The sequence below is a fragment of the Larimichthys crocea genome, chromosome X, assembly GCF_000972845.2.
Source record: "Larimichthys crocea isolate SSNF chromosome X, L_crocea_2.0, whole genome shotgun sequence".
In the NCBI taxonomy this organism is placed as follows: Eukaryota; Metazoa; Chordata; class Actinopteri; family Sciaenidae; genus Larimichthys; species Larimichthys crocea.
The window spans coordinates 37,685,111-37,710,047 of record NC_040020.1 but is presented as its reverse complement, the minus strand read 5'-3'; the positions used below and the strand labels follow the sequence as shown (position 1 = coordinate 37,710,047).

General features: G+C 39.9%; 3 protein-coding genes across 5 annotated transcripts in view; 1 reads left to right on the top strand and 2 right to left on the bottom strand.

Annotated features, from left to right (window-relative positions):
- Positions 1–740: 740 nt before the first annotated feature.
- On the top strand, positions 741–12,594 carry LOC109141099 (Zinc finger protein 112). Of its 2 annotated transcripts, XM_027283121.1 has the most exons (6): positions 743–1,190; positions 2,729–2,907; positions 2,985–3,051; positions 3,185–3,234; positions 5,113–5,517; positions 9,229–12,594. In XM_027283121.1, exons 1-6 carry the CDS (start codon positions 923–925, stop codon positions 10,990–10,992), a joined length of 2,733 nt encoding a protein of 910 aa, XP_027138922.1. In that variant the 5' UTR covers positions 743–922; the 3' UTR covers positions 10,993–12,594. The 2 variants fall into 2 exon arrangements, with proteins under 2 accessions (XP_019125853.2, XP_027138922.1); XM_019270308.2 differs by having other exon boundaries at positions 741–1,190; positions 3,185–5,517.
- Positions 6,288–9,215, bottom strand: LOC109141100 (zinc finger BED domain-containing protein 1-like). The gene is made up of 4 exons (XM_019270309.2): positions 7,681–9,215; positions 7,374–7,526; positions 6,968–7,220; positions 6,288–6,881 (listed from the first exon to the last, which is right to left on the bottom strand). Exons 1-4 carry the CDS (start codon positions 8,625–8,627, stop codon positions 6,483–6,485), a joined length of 1,752 nt encoding a protein of 583 aa, XP_019125854.2. The 5' UTR covers positions 8,628–9,215; the 3' UTR covers positions 6,288–6,482.
- A 1,567-nt stretch (positions 12,595–14,161) lies between the features above and the next one.
- The window catches only part of vwa11 (von Willebrand factor A domain containing 11), a 50,097-nt gene continuing 39,321 nt past the window's right edge, over positions 14,162–24,937 (bottom strand). For both annotated transcript variants that reach the window (XM_027283032.1, XM_027283031.1), the window contains exons 2-18: positions 22,379–22,568; positions 21,816–21,952; positions 21,558–21,702; positions 21,343–21,436; positions 20,891–21,019; positions 18,868–19,054; positions 18,546–18,715; positions 18,195–18,307; positions 17,941–18,057; positions 17,672–17,842; positions 17,414–17,546; positions 17,126–17,278; positions 16,808–16,900; positions 15,887–16,158; positions 15,633–15,766; positions 14,831–14,990; positions 14,162–14,636 (exon numbers count right to left, since the gene is read on the bottom strand). In XM_027283032.1, the coding sequence (XP_027138833.1) occupies positions 14,259–14,636; positions 14,831–14,990; positions 15,633–15,766; positions 15,887–16,158; positions 16,808–16,900; positions 17,126–17,278; positions 17,414–17,546; positions 17,672–17,842; positions 17,941–18,057; positions 18,195–18,307; positions 18,546–18,715; positions 18,868–19,054; positions 20,891–21,019; positions 21,343–21,436; positions 21,558–21,702; positions 21,816–21,952; positions 22,379–22,561 (2,769 nt within the window). In that variant the 5' untranslated portion in view covers positions 22,562–22,568 and the 3' untranslated portion in view covers positions 14,162–14,258. The remainder of the gene's footprint in view (positions 14,637–14,830; positions 14,991–15,632; positions 15,767–15,886; positions 16,159–16,807; positions 16,901–17,125; positions 17,279–17,413; positions 17,547–17,671; positions 17,843–17,940; positions 18,058–18,194; positions 18,308–18,545; positions 18,716–18,867; positions 19,055–20,890; positions 21,020–21,342; positions 21,437–21,557; positions 21,703–21,815; positions 21,953–22,378; positions 22,569–24,937) is intronic.

Genomic DNA, 24,937 nt, shown 5'->3' with positions numbered 1-24,937 from the left:
CCGCTGTTATTCAAGTTAATGGCACCTTTGAACGGGACATTAACTTTACACAGGTGATGGGTTGCACTGGATCAGGGGTCAAAATATATGATTTAAGTATTTAAAAATATTTTTAAAAGGATATTTAAAAAACAAAACAAAATGCAAGCTGAAATAGTCTAAATGAAAGATTGGGCAAACAAATCAAAAAATCAAAAAGTGTTTTATTTCTTGCTTGATGAAAAGCTCAGGTGGTGTCGATATATATTGATGAAGTGAAAAACTCAAAGATCAACAAGACAATACAATGTCTGTCAGAGTAAGATTGATGAGAAAACAGGACTTAGAGATCACATTAGAACAATCCAAGATAACAACTGTATAGATTATATGTTCTGCTGCTGAGAAACCAAGCTTAAAAACTCTCTCAGAATTGTGGAGCATTTAAAACATCACCAGTTAAGCTCATGTTGCCGTACAAGGAGCATTATTTATTCCTCATTTTGAGGTAGCAGCAAAAATAGAGAGTATCAGATCATTTTACAGCACACAGCTGAATTACTCACAGTATGGCACAACAGGGATGGAAGTCATTAAAACAACAATTTTATTTATTATTTTAATTGATATACACGTAGTATATTAATAGTAAGAAAAACAAAGCACTCAAATCTGAAGTTTATTACTTCAGTGTATAATAGAGAGATTATAGTCGTCAGCAGGCGGCGGTAGTGCAACTATAAGCTTGTTTGCCAGCCGCCATTAAAACTCAAGGAAGAAACTGAAGACGACGAAGAAGACGTGCGTCACACAAAGCAGCGTCAATGGGAAGAAGCCATGTTGAGCCTGCTCTCAATGCCATGAATTTATTAACGCTACAGTAAATGTAGTGTCAAAAGTGGATTCACACAGAAACCAGGACGAACGGTAAACCCGTATCAAAATGTCAGCGGACGACTTTCAGACTAAGTACGCCTCCGTCATGGAGAGCATGCTCAAGAGTGCTGTCGCAGAGACGACTAAACTTTTCGAAACTATGGTCGACGAGCTGAAGGCAGAAATATCCCGAATCAAGAAGGAGAACGAGGACCTGAAGTCCAGGTGCAGCCGGGTAGAGAGTGCGAGGAGCCGACCGACTGACAGTGCAGGAAGTGAGCCGCCTCCAGGGCCAAACGACGGCTCTGAGAAACGTGACACCGCGACTCAGTGCGGTGAGGAGTGATGCCTGATTATCTACCATGACCTAACTGACGTTTATATTTACTGATATAACTGTCTGATAATGACGTTTTACCCATAAATGACCAGTGTTGTCTTGTTATGTGCGACACACAACGTTAGCTTAACCTAACTCAGTCTAAATCCAAAACAGGAGGGAAACCATACCGTGCTATCTTGGCAAACAGTAGAGGTCAGTGACATACTGTGCTAAAGTGTTGATCATTATCATTTACAAGCAGTAACAAGAAGATAATTCATCACAATTTTGACTAATTGATTTAATCCTATGCCTCATTCAACTGCAATTTGTGAGTCATCAAGCTAAAAGTTTGGGCTTTGATCTAAAATATAAACATATTTCTTTGTTTACACTTTTTGTTCACCATATAATTCCATCTAATCTTATAGATAGATAGATAGATAGATAGATAGATAGATAGATAGATAAAAAAATCCTAAATCTCTAAACTTTTGACTGGTGCCAAAAAAAAATTCAATTGTGCTGGGTATGTTTGGGACTCAGCCTTGCCAAATAGTCCAATAACAATAAGTACACTCATCAGTGACGGAAAAGGAAGCGCGATGACAAATAAATATCAGCAAAGACGTGCATCACCGGCGGACCAGAGGTGGGTCGGATGATGCCTCTGTGTTCTAATAAGCCACTTGTAACGGCGCCTACCTGTCAATCAAGCAGTCACACTGTCAATTAGGCGCAACTTTGAGCCTTAATATCATCTAAACGGGTGAATAAAAAAAATAATTCGCCTCCCTCATAGTTGTCATGGATGGGGAAATTGGCTATAGAAACCAAAGCTGTCTACCTGGGAGCACATGTCACATCATTCCTGTTTACATGAAAATCAGTCCACAGGCTGTCAAATAAGCACAGTTAAATATTGTACAAATTATTTACTCTTTGGTAGTACTTTATAAATGCAAGATTTGCAATCAGCGCTGCATTACTGGCCTGATTAGAGGCTGCTGCTGTAGTTATCATCAATGGTTGGGATCAATAATTGTTTTCCCATCGCCAAGGCCAGGGGCACCCACACTGCTGGATGATGTGCTTGGCATGGGATCACACAAGCAGTTGAACACAGTACATTCGTCTGCTATCAAGTGTGTCCTATGCGTCACCGGATGCTTTATTACATCTGATGTGTCCCCCTCCTTTATATGCAATGGCTGAACATATTTCAGCTGCTGCGTTTTGATAAGCTCCAGTCTAGAGGAGATTCCCTCTGCGGGGCTGGGTGACAAAGTAATGAAGCACATTGAGTACTGGATGACATGTATAGCAAATTCTTGCTTAAAAATTAAATCACGCTCAGGCTCCGCAATAAATCTAAAAACAGTCCTGGAGGCATGAGTACTTGATTTGGACCTCAGTATTCATTCAATGTAAAGTCTACAAATTTCTGTTTCTATGTAGAAAAAAATTATTGATCAGTCACACATCACCTGATCTTTGCACTCAGATTGGACTTGACTGACCAGTTCTCCTGTTTTGTCTTTATGTTTACAGATCTTGTTCCTTTCCACATGATGCTGGTAGAACAATGTCAACCATTGAGACACTCATCATTGCACAACCAGAAGCAACTATCCAGTTATGAGGGGATGGAGTACATTTTGCAGGACCACAATTATGACACCCACGGAGAGGGAGATTCTCAAATGGGACTTCTACTTGTCAAACAAGAGGTGTGTATCGTGGCAGCAAACCATTTTATTTTTCCATTTATGTCTTTTAATGACTGTCATGGTGATTTTCTCTACAGTCTGTCTTGAAGGAAGAGGAAACTGAGTCTACTGTGGTCTCAGGGCAAGCCTTGAGTGATAAAGCAGGTGAGAAAGCGATTTTTATTTGTCAACTACATTTTGTTAGTTCAGAAGATTTAATCAAGTCCACACAATTTGGCAAGGTTTACTCATCGTCATTCTGACCTTTTTATGCTGTCTCTATCCCTGCTGTGCCTAGATTCACTGTGGGCTTCTGGAACTGACCATGAAGGGCCTTTAATTAACAAGGTATGTTCAACTAGAGAAATACCTTTGCCTCAAAGACATGGAGACACCCAACTGGCCCTGGAACCACGCCTTTTGGGAACATATAGTAGTTTACAAGGAGGCCAGAACCAGTCATCTGAACCAGAGCATTCATTTGTCATCTCACTTGCTGCAATAAAAGATGACCTAGAAGAAGAGTCTGATGTCATTCAAAAGACGTCAGAAGTTGGTTCTCGGGTAGAATCTGAAAAATACCAGATGGTCTTTGCTCAGCATCAATCAGAGGCTGGATTTCTTGAAAAAGAGAAACCATCAGTGGTCCACCAACAATGTCGAAGAGAGGGTAAAACATCAGAAAATGAACAGACTGATGGTATGCACTCTGCAGAAAAACTGTTGGCACAACCTGTACCACTCAACAAAGGAGAAGCATGTGATGAATTAAAAAATTGTGTTGCAGAAGTTGATTCTAGCTCCCAGCCAGACATGCCAGTACGACGTAAAAGAGGACGGCCACCGAAAAAAGCAAAACGTTTGCAACAGAATGAAATACTTAAATCACCATCTTCTGATGTTCCAATAGTGCAAGAAGTGCAGAAATCCTCTATGATAAGAGTGGAAGAGGTTGAGGTCTCATCTGCAAACGATACAGCTAAAATCACTTCACAAACATCCAGTCCAGTTCAGTCTAAGGAGTCTTCATCCATGATCACTTTCTCAGTCAAGGAGAGTAGAAGATGCTCCTTTAAAAAGGCAAAGCTATCTGAATCTCAACAACCTTCCCTGGATATCAAAGAAGGGGTAATTCGGGCTCCATCCACCAAAGTTTCCTCTGCAGTTGAAACACAATACACTGCACCAGCTGAGTCACCACAAGCACCATCAGTTCAACCCAGAGAACGCTGCACCTCTGTAACTCTTCAGGATGCAATGCTTTTAGTCGAAGCCATGAATCAGTCAATGGAAGAAAATACCCATGAAGCTGCAGGGAATCTACGCATACCCACCCCAACCAATGAAGCTCAGCCACACATTAATGTGGTCAGACCAAAACAACAGCATGCGGTCTCTCTGTCTAATACTACTACATCTTTCATTCCCCCATCAACTGCTCCAACTCAGACAAGTGTGCAGTCACTTCAGCAGCACCGTCCCCATTGTCTGATAACACCAGTAGCATCCAGTAGACAAAGTAACACAGTACCACATAGAATAATTTTGCTTCAAAGATCCTTATTAATGCCTCATAACACTGCATCACAGACTTCAGCCCAGCTTCCTACTGTTATGGCAACAGTTTCTGTAGAAAATAATAGTACACTTCCAGGCTCTACAGTTGCAGGCTTACCTCCTAAAACACCTTCCTCTGTACCACAGAATACAGCAGGCCTTACGCTGGCCTCTAAAGACCCGCAGTCATTGTCTCTACTATACCCAAAAGTAAAAATTATAATTCCAAGACACAAGTCACCTGTAACGGAAAAGAAAAATCAGTCACAGAACATTCATGTGAGAGCCCAAAAGAGTGACAATACATCTTGCTACAAGAAATCTCCCATACAAACTGCCTCTGTTTCTGAAACATTAAATGCACACACAGAAACCTGTCCCAGTTTAAGTATACCAGTTGGACTAGTGCCATCCTCAGTGTCTTCACAGACTTTTGAACAAAAACGCACTGTTGTAGTCAGATTAAACAAGCTCCGCTTTCCAATATCCATAAAAGAATCAGTCTTGGTCTCAGAGTGGCCTACAAATCGATCTTCTGACTGTCTGTCCATTTTGAAAGGAGGTAGCACACACGAGAAATCATCATCTGAGGTCATATCAAAACAGCCATCAGAGATCTGTCCCGATTTCAAAGAAACTTCTCTCTCTGTGTCTGTAAATACCTCTCAGATATCAGAAGAACCAAATGATGTTCAAAAGAAGACATCAGTATCCTTGGAAAACTGTACCACTTTGAGAGTGTCACCTACCAGTGGGTATGTGCTGACATCTGCACCATCCAAGGAGTTGGAACAAGTCTTTGAGAAATCAACAATAGCCATCCACATGACTGAGCCTTCAGCTGTATCTGGTATAGCTGGTGAGTGTACTTCAGATTTGGACAAAGAAATCAGGATTGCAGCGCAAGATTGTGCATTACCTAATGAAGGACCTATAGAAGAGAAACTGTCAGATGCCCTCTTACATCTAACCTCCATCACATCCAAGGACACATCTGACCCTCATTTCCAGATGACTAAAACCCAGTTCCTGGCACAGCTGGCAGTGGCCCCTGTTACACAAGACCAAGAACAGGTAATGCAGTAGTAAACGCTCATTTCATTCATATAAAACAATAATGTAAAATAACATTTGCGTTGGTTACAGACATCGGTTGTTATGTGTTTATATAAAGTTGTCATGGTAACAACAATGTAAATAGAGAACTATTGACAAGCCAACTGCTGGTGGCAGCAAGCAACAGCACATGATGTGAGATCACAGCACCATCTAAAACACAGAAGGTTTCTCTGTCTGGTACTACAGGCAAAGGTCATGTAGTCTCTGTCTGACCCATTTTGGAAACGCATGAATTAAAGTGCTCCTTTGTTACAACAGATTCCCGCCATTTAGAGCGCACAGGGGCCATTTATGAGATCAGTGTAGATCAATGTAGATAGTTGACTGACTGGCTCAGGGGCTGTCAACTCTCAGGCAATGACCAAGACTCACAAAATTAGCCCCTCTGACACATTGAGTCATTGGGTGTTAACAGTGAGTTACTATGATTACGGGATGCTCTGAAACTTTGTAATGATTCTCAGTAAGAAGTTTTTGGTTTGTATAAAGAAAAAATCATCGATATAGCCTGATTTGACCTCAGTGCTGAAATTTTGTATTATAACTAGTGCTGTCAGTCGATTAAAAAAATTAATCGAATTAATTACAGGATTTTGTAATTAATTAATCGAATTAATCGCATTTTAATGTCATATCTGCTAAAGGTCTCCTGATAAAGAATTTGAATTCTAGGATATTAAAAAATTGTACTGTATGACTAATCAATTGAATACAGTAAGAAGAGAAGATTTTAAATCCAATTTATTATTGGTGAACTGTGCCTCATGAGGCCAGGTGCATTATTTAAAAAAGTAAAACAAATACAGCAATATAGTTAAATAAAATAAAGCTGTCTTCAGAAATGTAAAACAAACAACAATAAAGTTAAATAAATAAAATCTCTGAAATCAAACACCCACAGGATCTAACAACAGACAACATTATGTCTTCTTCAGCCAGTTGCTCAGACAGACAAGCTTGTTTACATTGTCTGAATGTAAGGCTGCCCTCTTCTTTTGTATGATGTTACCTGCGAGTGAAAAGAGTCTCTCGCATGGCACTGACGTTGCAGGAGTAGCCAGGTACTTGCGAGCAAGAGAGGACAGTTGTCCATAGGCTCCTGCGTGAGCTGCCCACCACTCCAGTGGACACTCATGCATTCTAATGCACGGCTCAGCTTTGTAGCGGGCTAGAGGCCCCAGCTCCTCCTTGTCAGAGTCGGAGTCTGAAGAACACAGCAGGAGGAAGCTCTTCTTTGCTGCTGGCTCGTCCTCTGTGGGTTGAGGAGGAGCAAGTCCTGCTTCTGACTGTCGCAGCATCTCCTCAATCCAGGTCCACACCTTAACAGAGGAAAAATTAATTTGTTGCATAGGACTTTCTAAACAAAGCACTTGCAGAACACTGGTCTTCTCAGTCACACACATACCTCATCCCTTTCATTCTTGTGTAGGCTCTTCAAGTCCTTGAATCGTTGGTCAAGGGCTGTAGCCACCTTCAGCCATCTGATATTGATATTGGCTTTGCGTGCATCCAGGTCCTTCAAAAAGGCGGTTTTGAACTTTATCATGTAGCCCGGATCCTCATCAGTGGGCTCCATGACACGGTTGAGATGGCAGATTGCGGGGAGCACCACAGAGCATGACACATAGCTGTCACCTCCAAGAAGCTCAGTCACGTATCTGCAGTGGAACAAAAATATGGCAATGATGAACTCACTTTATTGGGCAAGTAGAAAGGTGTGATAGAGAGATGGAGGTTAGTGCATGAAAGGGGGAGAGAGAGGGGAAGTGTGTGTGTATGAGTGAGTGAGTGTGCTTGAGAGAGGGACATACTTGCAGGGTTCGAGAACAACCTCCAGCTTCTGGAGTTTTTCACACTCTAGGTTGGTCAGTGTGGCCAGGTTATGCCTCTGTTGGGCCAAAGTGGCATTCACAGCCTCCTGGTTCCGCAAGTACCGTGAGATCATTGAGAGCGTTGAATTCCATCTTTCAATGAAGTAAAACAAAAAAATAGCATTAGTTGTGCAGGCGGCTCTAAGTTTTGAGCAGTATGTTGTACATACAGTAGTTGCACTGAACCAAACACAAACACACACACACACACACACACACACACACAATAGGTAATCAACAGTCTCACCTTGTGGAAACGTCTTGAGCCAGGGGCTCTCTGGCTTGTCCGAGGGCAGTCTGCTGCTGGTGCAGTTCTTCCGTACTGGCGGGGCTGTGTTTGAAGTGCCCGACTATTTTTCGACACTTTGCCAGGGCGGTGTCAAAGCTGCTCTCCTCAAGAGAGACTGTGATCGTTCTTTGGAGTATATGTGCAGCACACGGGACGTGCTCGAAGGGCAGCTGGCGTGCTGCTGCGACCATATTTCTAGCACTATCGGTCCCGATGGTTGTCACTTTTTTTTCGATTTGCCATTCCTTGGTCACAGCATCGAACTGCTCAGCGCACGCATCGGCATAATGGCGGGTCACCGTTTTGCGCACAGTTAAAGCAAAAGACTTCAGTTTCCACTCACTATCTATTAGGTGTGCTGTGACTCCTAAGTAATTGTGATTGCTCACTGAAGTCCAGTGATCGCCAGTTAGGGCGACATGGCAGGACACTGCCAACAACTCTTCTTTATCTCTTCTTTCATCATCGTAGATGTGACTAACTTTTTTCATCACCGTAGCTCTCGAAGGTAGCTGAAAAGTTGGGTCTGACGCCGCTACCTGGAACGCCTCCTGTAGACCCTTATCTTCAACGATAGAAATTGGCCTGCAATCAGCAGCAACCCACTTTGCTATAGTATTTGTCAATTTCTCTGTTGTGGATTTACTCATTCGCTTGCCAAATTCAGGTAGCTTGGTTTGGCGGAGCGAGCTCCCGGTAGCCACACTCGCAACAGAGGAATTTGCCTGAACATGTTTTGCGTTCAGATGGTAAGTCAGGCTGGAGTTGCTCCGGTGGTAGGAGAACTCCTTTTTGCAAAAACTACATATTACTATGTTTTTATTTATTGTCCCGTCTCTGTTATTTTTGTATAAGAACTTGCCGTTCAGTGGCCCGACTGTCTCATCCTCCTGAGTCTTGTCCATGTCTGTTGTTTTTGACCACTGCTGCCTTGTTAATTTGCCAGCGCAGGTGATGTAGCACGGCCTACGGGTCCTTCAATGGGCCAAAATTCAAATGCGCAAGCATTGGCTCGCCACCGTTAATACGTCATAATTAATTGCGTTAATTTTTTTAACGCATTAAAATGCGGCGTAATTAATTAATCGAATTAACGCGTTAAAATGACAGCACTAATTATAACATATAGAGCAAATGTCAAACCTCAGAGCTTCACTCTGATTTTTAACAGTATGGTAGTGATGACAGAAAGGTGCAAACTCACCATCAGGCTGAAACTTGTCACAAGGCTGCAAAAGTTGCAATTATTGTCATTTAATCCTGGTGTTGTTTAATGCATTTTTTTGTTAAATTATGCTGAAATGAAGCTCACTGGAAACAACAAGAAGAACAATAAAACATGTGCTGAAAAGTTATATACATGGTTGATTAGCTTTGCATCCCATTTTGCAAAAATCCTCTTCCTGTAAAACACCCTTGGTAAAGTATTTCAACTTGATGGCTAGGTAAATAGATGCATGCATGTATTTTTTGCTAAATTAATTTTTCTTTTCCTTTTTGTTATAGGTCTCCTCCAATGACTGTGTAAATACCAGACCTTCTTGTGCAGAGACCAACATCAGTAACAAGAAAAGGTTACAGAAAACTTCCCTTCTGGCCCAACTCCGAAGTCATGTCCAAACACATTTACAAGCTAAAAGAACCGGAACAAACCCAGAACCTTGCACAGAAACGGAGACACAAACAGAAACCTGGACTTTAAGCTCTAAGAAACCTAGATTAGAGGGTGACCATCTATACAGTAAAAACGCAACTTGTGATGCTATTCTCCTGTGCCCAAACAACCCCGGAGCAGCTGAAGATGTTACATTTCTAAAAGAGACAACTAATGACCTTACTCCCATTAGTTCTAGGGGTTCCGAACTGTATGAAAATGATGTTAATCCCAGTAGGACTGTAAGTGAATCATCTGTCAGTTCAAGTATGTCTAAAGCTACTAGTGAATTCACTCATGTGAGTCCTAGGAGGTCTAACAGAGATGCTGCTGCTACCCTTAAAGTCACCACAAACTACTCTGTGCGTCCAAGGAGGACTAGTTCAACTAGAGATATTGCCAACTCAAAAATGACAAAAGCTGGTGGCAGTCCCAACAATACTAAAACCACCCCTTTGCGACCTAATAGGACTAGTCTGAGAAGAGAGAGTGCTAGTCCTAAAAAGACAAAATCTACTTCTGTTAGTCCTAGGCCATCTAGTTTAAGTAAAAATGGCACTAGCCCGAATGGTGACAGTTCTAGAAAGTCTAGGGAAACAACTTCTGTTAAGAAACATAGATTAAGTCAAGATGGTACCAGTTCTAAATTAAGAGTCGTAATTGCTAAGTTAGGTAAAACAGGGGCAGCCAAAACGATAGCAAAAAATAAAAATTCTAACCAATCAAAAGTGCAGAATGGAGCTAAAACAAGCCAGTTAGCAGAGAACCCTGCTAGTTGTGAGGCATTAAGAAAATGTACAGCTAAAGCTGTGTGGATTCCTCCCACACCAACCAATAAAACACCTCCAGCAGGGGGAAAGAGGTCAGGGCACTCACCGATAAAGACCGAGACAGTATCCCCAAAGTCCCCGGATGATACACTAGTTTACCCCCACAGTGTTTCTCTCCACCCCATACCTGTTAAAGCACCACCTGTTGTATCACCATTACAGCCTTTATCAGTTATTGGCAGGCGTCTACTGAAGAATCAGTGTGGGGAGTGTGGTCGTGTCCTCAGCAGCAGTGCTGCCCTGGAAAGCCATGTTAGGCTCCACGCAGGTTGGCGACCTTTCTCGTGCAAACTTTGCGGGAAGGGCTTCACAGACTCCAAGGGTCTTAAACGGCATGGCCGTGTGCACCGCAATGGTAGGATCCATATCTGTCAGCAATGCGGGAAAGGCTTTGTCTACCGATTTGGCCTCACCAAACACCTCCAGTCCGTGCACCGCAGGATTAAACCTTACGTCTGTCAGATCTGCAACAAAGGATTCTTCACAAAAATAGACGTAGAAGCCCACATACGAATGCACACCGGAGAGAAACCATTCCATTGCAACCTCTGTGACAAGAAATTCACAAGGAGGGTGGAACTAAATGTGCATTTAAGGTGGCATAATGGAGAGAAGAGACACTGGTGTCCATACTGTGGGAAAGGATTTTTAGACTTCAATAACATGAAAAGGCACAAGTACATCCACACAGGGGAGAAACCACATTCTTGCCCACACTGCCCAAAGCACTTTACACAGTCAGGCCACCTGAAAAAGCATGTTAAAAATGTACATAAAATTCTCTAAGTGATGGGCATCCAAGATGTGACCATGTTCTACTAAGAACAATAATGTTTTCTATAATGGCTTTAAAAGTATTGTAATATTTGCTGCAGATGGAATCAATTTGATTTTCATTGTTCTGTAGAGTGAATGCTAATGGAGAATTTTATGTTGTGTTCACCGGGAACAGGATCATTTCTTTTGATTGTATTTTTATAAATGCTTAAAGGAATAGTTTAATATTTTAGATGAGACAGTTTTTTTTTTTTTTTTTGCTGAGACATGAGAGGATCAAGCTTAATGTTAATGCTGTGTGCTAAGTAGGTGTACAGTTTAAACAAATTCGCTACAGTGTAGCTTTCGAGGTGCATTTTTCAGCTTTGAACTGAGCCAGGCTTGCTGATTTCCCCACTCCCTGCCTTTATGCTACGCTAAAATAACCGTCTCTGGGTTTCAGCTCCATATTACATGCACAGCTATGAGAGTGAAACCATGGCAAGTAAACAGATAAGCATAAGTACCAAAATGGCAAATTAATCTTGTAAAGCAATTTTCTTTAGGGCACTGTGCACACTTGACGTGGTGGAGCAAAGTTGACACATAAATTATGATGACAAACTTGGCATTTTTCTTTATGTGCTGAATCAGAGAAGAGGTTAGTAATTAATTCAGAATAAAAGCAGTGTTTGTTTATAACTTATGTGTACTATATGTTTATAAGTTCTAGTGTGTACACAGTTTCAAGATGTTGTAGATTTTGTAATGGTACTGGAAAATACTAGGGTTAAAGATCTATTAGAATAATTTTCATGCTGTGTTCACAAAAAAAATCACTCACACTCAAAAGTCACTTAGTTGAATTGGGTTTGCTCTGATTGATTTGAACAAAAACCTGCAGAATAGTTTGGACATGCCTGGTTTATATAAATAATTATATTGCTGTCACTTATGACATTGTTTTTCACTGCCGTTGTTGCAAAATGGCAATATGGGTTAATGTAAGGTACTGCTTGTGAAATAATTTACCTCCTTTAGAAAAAAGGTGTGTTCACACTGGACATAAATGGAATCTGAAAGCAACTTTCAAGGTTTTGACCATTGGAATGTCAGTCTGTGTTTAATCCCAGAAAAGCTGATGAATGTAGCCTTCCAGTTGTCATAATTTATTATATGCACAAATGTTTCACTTAAGTTAATCTGTTGTTATTTTGAGCAGACTCACCTTGACTTCAGTTGAAGTCACCTTGAACAAATCTACATCTATTCACCTTTTTTTACGACTTTACATTTGTGTTGCATTAGTAATTACTGGGGCGTAACTTTAGTCGTCGTCTGTGTTGGTGAAGAGCTGATAAGATTAGATAATGACTCAAACTGATATTCAGCCTTTTCTTATTTTGTTATTGTGTCTTACATTGTGCTGTATTGCAAAAGATAGTTTGAAGGCATGTCTTCCATATTCTCTGTTCTAATTACATTTTAGTAACTGATGACATTGATTCTTCTCTCCAAATCTTCAATTCTGAACTTCACTTAACAAATTGTGCATATTCTTTACATAAGAGGTATATTTTCTTGGTCCTGCCATTTGAGAAAGCAGGTAATAAATGTAAAGTTGTTAATCAACCCCCTTCTTTGCACTTTTTTTTTCTGAAAACATGGAATATAGAAATAGTTTTAATATTGGTTATTATTAGATTTAACTCAGGGTCCCGCTCTGACATTAGGCTCCCAAAGTCATTGACACCTTGCATCCAGTAAAAATGGAGGCTCTGCCTTTTATTTGTTGCCATGGTGAATTGTAGTCTCAGAATGAACATATCCAGAGTTGATTGAATTAACCCTCATAATGTCATCACGATTTGTCCTCTTGGGTAAAAAATGACCCCGCCTGGTTTGACTGTTATTTAAAGCATATAATATAAATTGTCAATCAATTCTATGTTGCACCTTTAGTCTTACTTCAGTCCAAACAGTTACCACAAATTATTTTGTTTTGGAATTTAAGGCCAATAAACCTTGTTTATATGAAAGTACAATATACCCTGTCTTTGAGTTAACCCCCATGTTGCCCTGGGCTCAGAATGACAGTTAAGTCTGATTATCTGCAGTGTTAATTTCGTCAGACGAGACGAGACGAAATATGTTCGCCAACGAGCCTTTTTACCTTGACAAAGACAAGACGATGACGAGACGACACAATGTTCTAAAAACAGTGACGAAAAATGTGCCAATGTGCGTTTTGTTGACTAATAAAAACGAGACGAAAATGTCATGCAAGAACAAAAACGTCCTCCTTGTTTTCGTCTACTATATAAGAAAAAAAGCAACATCCAGTCCTGCTGTCATGTGTTTGTGCCAGCACTTCTTTTACTGTAGGCAACGTCACGACCACACGTTTGATATCCTCTGGCTGCTCTAGCACCTGTGGCTTGAAAACAAACAGCATGCAGGAGAAACACGGTATACAGAAAGTGCAATCTAGAGCATGAAGCGGTCCTTAGAAGTCAGGCCCAACCCGGCCCAGGCCCGATACAATTCGACCCGAGCCCAGCCCGGCCCGTTTTGATTGACAGCTTCGTAGAGCCTGAACCCGTTTGCAGCCCAACGTTATTAAAATGTGCGCATATGGCATAACAGTCAAGAATGAAGAAACAAATTAAGTGTGTATTGAAACAACAGACAAGACGCTTAGCAAAGTTGCATTGAAGATGAATTCATTTAATTCAATTCAATCAAGACATTTATTCAATATGTTAGCTGTGGAACACAAGTGAACTGGAATTAATAAACAAAAAAAATATTCCTGAAATAAATAGAAAAATACTAAAATGTTTTGACTAAAACTGGACTAAAATACCCTGTGTTCATGTTTGACTAAATCTAGACAAAAATTTTGAGACTTTTAGTCGACTAAAATATGACTAACGAAAATGATTTGTGAAAGACTAAAAGTGGCTAAGACTAAGAATGAACTTTGAAACAAGACTAAGACTAAATTGAAAAATGGGTGACAAAATTAACACTGATTATCTGTTTAATCAGACTTCTCTGAACTGAGATTCCTATCTCAGTTCAGGTGAAGCCTTGGAGTTTGTTTAGGCTGCCGTCTGAATCAGGGCCCAGGCGTGCGGGCAATCAAAGTTTTATTTCAAACAAGATTGAACAAGCTAGAAAATGTAGATAACACATGTTTTTTCAGATCATGAATATTTATTTATACATTTGCCCATTATTTAATTAGTACTTACATTTTATTTAAGTAGGATACAATGAACAACTTTAGCCCTTTAAAACCTTGCTACAAAGGCAGATAACACCAGGCACAACCAAACTGGCAGCGACAGGGTCAAAGCAGGGCCAGCAGAACGTACAATGGAATGATAACACTTGCCCACATTCCCAGTTTTATCTACAGCTATCAGCTCAACAATCTGTGAGCAGCAGGAGGCTGTGTAGTTTGCACTAATGACTGGGTCATTCAAGGAAGTGTGTGTTAAGTTTCCATTGCCCTGATTCAGGGAAATTCTGGTTATCCCAGTGCCATTTCCATCAGTAAGGTTGGCTGAGAGCTCCCAACTGAAAGGTCCACACTGAGACACGTCTTGAGGGCAATCATCAGCCAGCACACCAACAACTTCACATGAAGGAGGAACAAAATCTGTAATCTGGACGGGGCAGGAATAGAAGAATGGGAAATGTATGCATGAATCACAGCGAAGGACAATTTAGATCTGTAGGATACTTGAATAACATTTGAAGAAATTAATCTGTAATAGCTGCGTTATGGTGATGTTCAAAAGCTTTTTGATGTATTTATTTCACTTTTTTCAAATCTATAATCCAGGATGTGTTTGGTTACCTTGGTAACAACAGAGAATCTCAAAACAACGTAATTGGAGTCAGCACCACTGGATGACTTGGCTTCCATAGTCAGAGTGACATCAGTGCCCGATGGTGTGTTGGCAGGTGGTGTAATGGTCAACGTAGCATTAGTATATTGTCCAGTTGTCAAGGTGATGCTGTCAAGACAAGAGACAAAGATACACTTTATGAATATCAACTATTGCTGTGAATAATCAATGCATTGTTTTTATTTTTAATATTGTCTTTAAACACAAAGTAGAACCAATGTCATAAACTAATTGTTTGGACAAATAAAAATTTTGATGATGATTGTGCTAGATAAAAACTTAAGGGATAAATGATACAATACAATACAGTTCATTCTGTAGAGGACAAGAATGTGTGTACCAAATTTCATGGAAATCCATATAATGTAACTTGGCCCTTAACTTAAGGCAACAGGAATGGGGTACTCAAAGATTGTGTAAAGTCAGAATAAATGTGAATAGAAAAATAATATGTGCTCTGAGTTTGTCAGTCTAAAGAAGAAAGTGTTATTCAGGACCCAGCCAAGTTTATGAAATTAGGCGTCAAGATTGTGTAAAAAATGAGCACCAGGACTTTGAGGGCATGTCCACTGAAGGCGCTGAAGCCACGACCACCCATGGGAGCAGTCAAGCAGCAATTTGTTTTCAGCAAATAGTTTCCAACATATTTAATGTATTTTGAAAAAATGCCTTAGAATTGCTATTACACAGACGTGTAAATATGGATTAGGATATTTAACAAAGGAATTGTTTTTAGTTGCTTCTCCTCACCTGTCTGGGAAGGTCATCTCGAAATTTCTGTCATTTTTAGCGCTAATTGTGTATTTACCACCAGAACCCTGGGTCATGACACTGAAGGGAAGCTTGAAGGTTTTTCCTGGCTCCACACTGCTATCTACCACAGCCTAGAGAAAAAAGGAAGAGAAGAAAAGTGAAAAAAAAGTTGTAAGGTGTATTATTTCATTTTACTTCAAATCAAATAAAATTTGAATGGGTACACAGGACAGGAAAGTTAAAAGACCAACCTGGATATTCACTTTGGACACAGACATCTGGGTGGTAGACTGCCTCTGAAATTGACTGTTTGATAGTTTGTCGGTTCCATTTAGGAGGACCACAAACTCTCCGCTAGGGATGGCATCAACAGTCACCAAGATCTCTCCATTTCCCATGTCAGTTGTTTTGCCATTGCTAACACTCTGAGAACCAGATACAGTTACCAGGCCAATCTCTCCAATAGCCATCGATGATGGACCTTTCCGACCCATTACTGAGACCATCAGGTTGGCTGGTTGGCCTGGGTTTCCAGAAGAAAGGAGAAAAGTCAAAGCATATTATTTAAGTTTATATGTTAGTATAATTACCTAATTGCCTTATCAGTAAAGTTAAACCTGTATTAACTGATGTTTTTAGCCACATGCTGGTAAAACAAGCTGCAATCATAACATCATTGCATCATAAAAGTGTTATAGCAAACATGTTAGCAAGTAGCTGCTAATTTACACATCTAGCAGACAAGGGGAAACATTTGCATTGATTCAGAGTCATATCCCTGGTAAATGATCGCTCTGTCAAAGGAAATATCCGTCTCTTTAGCTGCAAAATATCTGTCGTTTGCTGGTGGTTAATGTACGGTGGGTTTTATTAGAAGTTTTTTCTTGAAAGCAGCCTCCAAATTTCTTGTTTTGGCTCTCCCTGATATGACATCAGTAAGAGCCAAAATAAAAGCAAATCCAAAATGAAGCAGCTTTAAATTTACTTCTCTGTATGATGAGCCTGAGCTGTAAAATTACAAAAACAAAAGGACATGTTTATATTACTTATCTAGATTTATTGCTATTTAGTATATACTGTAATTATATTGAAATCATAAACCCAATGAATGATTGTGTATCTATATAATGTATGCTTATGCTGTGAACATTGCTTTATTGAATGTTGTTTACCTGCTTGTGGACGCCCACTGACTACTGCATAACCTGGGTGAGGTCCTCCGAAGCTTTCCACAAAATCATAAATAAAGGTAATCGTGCTCTGGCCTGGAAACACAAATACAGCCTTACTGTAAATATAGATATACATCAATAGAAGGACTTGATGAACTGCATGATGATGATAAAATATGCTACTGATTAAAAACCATATAACATGATAGGCGTCAGTGCGATTACTGGCATAGATTACATGAAAGGAGTCATTCATTCCATTCTCCTAATAGTTAATTTCTCGTTTAATCTAAAGACACAATTTCAACAATCTCTGACCTGTGATTTTAAGTGAGTATGGTTGTTTGGACATTATGTTTATCTTCCATGTTCCTGTTTGCTTGTCAGCGTTGAGACGAATTCTATACAGGTTGCCTACTGTCTGTATGGTACCCAGTTTACCACTGGCCTCGTTCTGGTTCTGGGTAGCACCTGGAATTTGGAAGTAGGCGTTAAAAGATATGTATCACAATGACACTCTCAGCGTCAAGAAAAGGTGACACTTAATAACAAGTCTCAAACCTTTTTTTATATCCTTAAAACAATGCATAAGGAATTGTGTATTACCTGCAGGGTTAGTCACTGTGAAAGTAACGGATGTTCCTGTGATGTAGATGGTGGTATTTTTCAGCGATTCGTCCAATACGAAGGGAAAGATCTCCTGTGCCCCACCATTCCTTGCTCGCTGAAGAACTGTCACCTGATGGAGAGGAGAGTAATAGGAGCAAAATGAATGATTTAGGTCTATGTCTCAAACTAGACCAAATATGATTATTACTTATATTTATGAACACTATAATCATTATTAGAACAATCAGAGCTTACCAGAGCAGAAGTAGACGTGTCAAGGATGACGTCTGTAGCCTGAGGCAACTGACTCTTAGACACCTGGATAGCCTGTCCTCCAGAGGCCAAAGCCAGGTCCTTGTAGTCTTGGAAGCTAGCTCTGAGGGAACGACGTTTCCTTCCTCCGGCCCCAGTCATGAAGAATGACACCTGTGGGGATCATTTAACGCTGAGATAAATAGCCATCTTTTCAAGATAAATGTACTTAAATAGTGAACAGGACATCATCAGTGTTTATCACTATTTACAGTTGATCTGGTGCTCCTGATGAGGGCAACAATAGTGTCCTTGAGGTAGATGTCTTTGGCTGTGGCATCAGTGAAAACATAGATGTGGGAGGAGGGAGGGGCACCGGTGAGAGCCACCTGGAGGAATAAAATAATGAATCTGGTCAGTTCCCTCTGGATCACCACAGATCTTATGAATATAAATTTCTGGATTTTTTTTCCTCAATCAATAAACATCCTTGTTTTGGTCTGACAATATCGTGTAGTTTTAGTACCTGAAGTCCTGACAGGCACATTTCAGGGTGATCACCACCACCTGTTGCACTGAGCTTAGAGATTTCTTTTTTCATCTTATCAGGGTCTGTTGTCCGGATCATAGGTCCAAAACCTACAGATAAATCACAGAAAATATATTGGTTCTCTTTAAATCACAATCCTTTCTGAACTACTGTGACTCTTCGCAGATTTACAGTTTGCACAGTTTGCTAAATCCGCTTATAATTCTTAAACTAGTATTACAATAATACAGCCAAGCATAACATATATATATATAACATTCTATGGTATTATCACACTCCGGTAGTCTAACACCACTAGCCTAATGAGTAAGACGAGAGAACTCATACTGGGGTCATTGAAGGGCACCAGGATGTACTCGGATGGCTCATCCTGTGTTCCCTTTTTGCTGTCAATGATTTCGTAAACAACGGCCCTGGCTTCTGCGATGTCATCTGACATACTGCCAGTGGTGTCAATAACAAAGCACACGACAGAGGAGCGGGCGATCCCCAGCATTCTGTGACAAAGAGTGATAAATTAAATGTCAGTTAAACATAATCATCTTACTCAGTCCGGACAGTGAAATGTTTGTTTCAATCGCAAAGTAAAACTTCATGATTCAAGATCAAATTGGGACTGAGATGTGTTTGCCATATCTGAATGCCGTACCTCAGAAAGTCATTGTTTCCAGCAGCTAACCGGATATCGTCCAGCAGCTGCAAGCTAGCAGCTGTGGCTGCATTCACAGCAGCATTGTGGAAGGCCAGGTTGTCGGATCGACGCTCATCCTTGCTGATGCCTCCGCGAGGAACTGTTGTGCTAGTTTGGTCACCTGCACCGCCATGGCTGCATTTACCTGGTGCAGGACAGAAGGGACAGATCGAACTGGGAAATCGAATAGCTATTAATGGTGGACATACCTGCCAGTATTGAATCATGTTTGTTTTGTACTCCAGGTAGAATAAACATGTTCTATGAATAACTGGCATATGAATTAAGTTGCATATAGGAAATAGGAAATATAGAATCTCATAGGACAGTTACTGAAGTGATGTAGTTGTTATTAGTTGAGCATGACAGCATGAACCCTCCAAGGTAAAGGAATAATTTGACATTTTAGTATATAGGCTTTTTTGCTTAGGAGTTGGATGAAAAGATTCACAGTATTTATATCTGAAATATAAATATTAAGATAAAGCCAGCAGCTGGTTAACTTAGACAAGAAACAGGGGTAAAGAACTAGCCTGGCCCTTTCCAAAGGTGACAAAATCGACCTAACACCACTTATAAAGCTCACTGCTCACTGTAAAATGTTTCGTGGGCAGCTATGGGTGGCTGTGGCTCAGGAGGTAGAGCAGGTCGTCCACTAATCAGATAATCGGATTTTGATCCCCAGATCAGTGTAAATGTGTATGAATGGTTACCTCCCAAAAACTTATGATTAGTTGGCCAGTTGGGACCTTGCATGGTAGCCAATGTCATCAGTGTATGAAGGTGTGTGTGGATGGGTCAACGACATATGTAGTGGTAACGCAATTTGAATGGTTGAAAGACTAGATAGGCGCTATATCCATTTACCATTAGGTTATGTGTGGGACATGTCATGATGATTTTACCTGATTATTTGTGACAGTTAAACTTAACTTCTTGGCGAAGAGTAGTCACTTCCTGGAGCTTCTACAGTCTCAAGTCACAATCTTTGCAGCAAAGCAAATAAGTATATTTCCCAAGATGTCAAACTGTTCCTTCAAGGTGTAGGCCTGGGCTGATCCTTTTGCTGTTTATCAGATAAATTAATGACTAAATTCTAAATGAAGCCTCCTAAATAAATCAGTTCTATAAAAAAATATATATAGTATATTATATATTATTATCTTCAATTATGTGAGTAAGTGAGTAGTTGAAATATCTTCTTGTTTTGTCTGTCTCTTTCTATCATGAAGGGCTTGTCAAATCATGGCCTCATATAGAAATGTTTCCATATTTTGACAGAAATTAAATCCACTGACTACATAATTTGTGGACAGAAGTGAAGCCTAAGAGGAAGTGTCATAAGCCTGCATTCTTTCTAATGACCTACAGGATTACTTATTTTTCAGCTAGAACAAATGGGTCCGATGACACTGAGCCCTATGAGAAATGACCCTGCTACTTCACTTGATTTATTGCCTCAGTAAACAGTTTTTTTTATGAATCTATGATCTCAGTCACCAGTGTCAAGTATTTATACAGTATGATCTTAATTTTGTTTTGGTCCCTTTTAGAGTAAGTAGATGAGAAAGCCGGCACAACGCGATTGTCATTCTCAGTGAGTCCTTCCAGTGCAACACACTGGGCTCACCAAACTTAGATCAAACTGTCAAACTTAGTCAAATACGAATCACGATTCTGTCACTGCATTGCCAATTTCATGCCTTCACTGTTTTTAGAAAGATATTTAATTACTGTTTAGTATATTTTGTACTAAACTACCAGTTCTACTCCTCAGAGAAAAATCCAGAATAGTTGTCCACAAACCAATGAGTGACAGTGGATTAAAAGAGTAGATTAGATTATTGATTAAAACACTGTCCATTGGCTCTAGTGTTAACAATAGGCCTTTCAGTTGGTTCACCTCCTTGTGACTGTGAATAGATATGTCTCTATGTATTTAAATATAGTTTGAAAATATGTTTGTCACTGATGCTAATACCTTTTGGTTTGTTGGCAGAGGAGATTCCCATGTAGCCTGATGTGAGTTTCTTCTTTTTCAGGATGTTGGAGAGGATGGGATTGGGACATGTTCCACTGGCACAGTCATTGCAGGTGGCAGTGTTGACATCTACACAAGTAAAAGACACATGGGACGCATAATGAATAAAGAATACAGTAAATAAGCATCACTTCAGTTAATTTGGTTGACTTCTGTTCTATGTTATATGTTAGAGCACTGATAGAAGTGTTATATCAGAGCCTTACAGTCATCTGAAAATAATACACACCCAAAAGCCAATCAGAATATTACAGACAAAAAGACACACTCTGCTCTTTGGTTTATAGATATGCTCCCAGACAGGGTTTTTACCCAACCTACAGTTATATGATCTCGTTTATGACATTTTAATTAATGAAATATAGACGTAGTCCTTGTAAACAAACACACACCTGCCAGGTTTTCCAGAGGAAGGTCTGGGCGTAATAGGTTGGTGTATGGCTCTGTGTATCCCAGCTCCACCCAGTTACTGTGGCTGTAGAAGTCCTGGCAGTGCATGGAAGGAGACACATTAATACTTTTATGCATACATTTTCTCTTTTTAGTAAATTATCTCCTTATGATTCATCATGACCAATCCCTCATTCAATATGTGTTTGGTTGTTACCTGTAGCGTATGAAGGACTCTGCCCAGTGTTTCCCTGGCAGCCTTGAAGTTCTCCTTGCCGATATTAGCCTTAATGGCCACCACACCCTCCGTGATCAGGCCACGTCCTTCCAGAAAGGCCTCTGAATTGAAGTGGTGTGGAGCACTGAAGGGATTTTTCACAAGCAATAACTTGATATGTGTAAAAGCAAATCATATTTAAACACACACAGCTCAATTATTTCATTGCTTTGGTTGTTTTGTTTTACATTATCTTACCTATTGACAAAGTCACGGTCAATCAGTCCATTCTGGGTGTAGATTTCTTGAAGAGCAGAGTGAAACTTGGCACCAGACACTTCTCCTGTGGCTGTGGGGCCCAGACAGGCCTGGACCAGCTCTTCAGGAGATGGACCCTGTCGTCAGAGGTCAAAGGTTAGAGTTACAGTTCCATTAAAATTCAAAATAAAAAAGCCATTGCATGATGAAGTATAAATTCTCTCAAACTACTTATATTACAAACAACACAACAGCTTGTAGAATGATGGATGGATGGACAGTTGGTTATGAACCTGTGGTTCACACAGCAGTAGGAATAATACACATACAAAACATATTTACATATTTACATCTACAGCCTGATCTGAGGGAATCTGTACACCATTTTACACATGGGTGGCTCAGCTGCCATGTGAAATGGAATAATACAGATAATTTACTGCCTCCACTTGCAATAAATATTAGTTGTATTAGCTATTTGCGAGTGAAAGTTTCTTTGTGTGTGTGTTTCCTCGTGTTGTGTGTAATTGTGCTCTCTTGCACATTTTCATCTTCCATCCTACCGTGGGTTCGAACTCATGCCCAGCTGCCTCAGCCACTGCCCGACATGTCTCTGTCACTTTTTGCAATAGGGCCGTTCCTGTGATGCTGATATGAGTGGATGCACGACCCCCGATGGGGACAAAGGCCACAGTGGGCCCTGATAGGGCCAAAGCCAGCAGAGCTATGCCCAGAAGTAAAGTCATGATCAGTCTACAAGGAGAGAAAAATGAACAGGTTGGTTATATAATACTAGACAGAAAAACACTGTTGATTCAGCTAAGATCTATCAGAAAACACGAATCAGAGAATTTATGTCCTATACCAGCCACATTTGATCATTTTTATAAGCCAAATCCAAATAAAGATAAATGAATAAATAAATAAATATATTTGGCATTCATACAAATACCCTTCTCTCACAGAAAATAAGTATTTCTATTAAAAGCCCAGCCAAATAGTCAATGCAATAGGCAGAGTGTCGTGAAGAATGTGCTGACAGGTTGCTCCCCATCAAACTTTGCACGTTTTGCCTTTATTGACTCACATTTCTCAGTGATTGTGTAAGTTGTGAAGTGAACTGTGAGCACAAATTCACCTATTACTACATGTCTTTGGACTGCGAGAAGAAACAGAGAAAACCCACACAGCCATGTGGAGAACATGCAATCGCTACACAGAAAGGCCTTTGCCGGATGCAAACCAGGAAACAGTGCTAACCACTGCACCGCCAAACTTCCCCAAGTGTAAAAAGAAATAAAAATAGTTCAAAAATTAATATATAACATATTTACAAAAAATAAAGTATAAATAGTAGTTTACAACAATGGAGATGACGTACAGGTTGATAAATAAAAAAAAAATAAAGCTTTAACTGAATAAAACACTTATTCATTTCTCTATAAAGAAATACACTATTTTATAATACATAACTTATTCTACACTTGCAGTTATTGTGTTGTGATCCTCTCGTCCTTCTTAAAAGTTTTAATATTGCAGTTACATTGATTTAAAAAAAAAACTAAAAATATCTAAAGCAGTGTGGAAAAACTGCCGTATCTTGTTGGAAAAATAAACAAAACTGAACTCTGAAATACAATCATACCTCAGTGTTTCTCAGCCGTGATGACACAAATGAACCTTGAAGAAGTGCAGCCCCACCTGCCCTCTACAACTGAATATATGCAGTACCAGGCTTTGGTATGTTATTCTTATCAAAAATAAGAACAGAGAAAAGTATAACATTTAACTATGTACCTGGATATTTTTTTTGTGTTTTTAGTGTATTCTGTGATGTGACGGTGCACAGCAAACTGTGTGTGTATCCCGGGGACAGTCATTACATTTGTATATCATTACGCAACTTGAAAAGCTGTAGGGCAGGACATTAATAAATGACGCATGAAATATTCTAGCACAAAGTCTTTATTGCTTATTTTACTGTAGTGTCAAAAAAATCCAAAAATGTAATTTCAGTATCCTCTGCAACAAAGTAGATTTGTTATTGCACAATACAGATTAACAAGCCAGATGACGAACCTTGTTGTTAGTCAGCTAGTTACTCAGTTATTGTACAGACAGAATTTTGTGGAAATTTATCAACTTTCTACAGGCAAAGGCAAGTCTACTGCTCCCCACAGCAGACAAGAACATTAATCAGAAAGATCATTTAGTTTTCAAACAAAAATAAGCATGTGTGCACGAATAACTTTTTATTATCTGAATACTCCACCATGGTTCTACAGTACTAAACAAACTAAACACGACCAACTCCGTTTCCCTACATGCCTGGAAAACTTGGTGCTTGTTACACCACATGCAGCAGCATGTCAGTGCATTTGTTGTTGTGACTTGATCATTTTTAATTAAGTGGAAGTGAACGTGGTTAAGAGAAGTTCCTATTTCACTGAATGTCAAGCTCTACACACAATTTAGGTATTTCTGAAACTGTTACTTTCCAACACTGGTTTCACATTTATTCTTAGAACAAGAAGACTTCGCTAGCAGATGGAAAAAGCCTAGTGCCATGCCTTAAGACTAACTTTGACAGGTACAGTCACCAGGCAACACCTGAATCACCATCACATCTCCTCACAGATCTGCAGGTCTAAAGAGCAAAGAGGTGGAAAGAACAGGATAAAGGGAGCTGAGATATATAGGTACTAAACAACTTAAGATAGCACCCACCAGAATATAATGTGTTAAAACAGCTCCACCTCCATCAACACCTTTAGTGCATTATAACAAAGCAGTGGGCATCAGTGATTTTATCATATGATTTATTAAATTCAGTTAATTCTGATTTTAGAATCGCTTGTTTTGTTACCTTAGAATGAACTTTTTTTTATTTCTAGGAATAGTCCGGCATGGTTCTACAGCAGCCCAGGACAGCCAAACTAAACACTTGCACCAGATAGTCCATTTACATGCCTTTCACGGCCAACTCAGTTTTCCCCACATGCATAGAGGAGGAGGGTGAGGTGAGCTGGTTGCAATCTGCACGTCACCACTAGATGTCACTAAATCTTCCACACTGGACCTTTCGATGGCGCTGATATGTAAATCAATAAACATTGCACTAT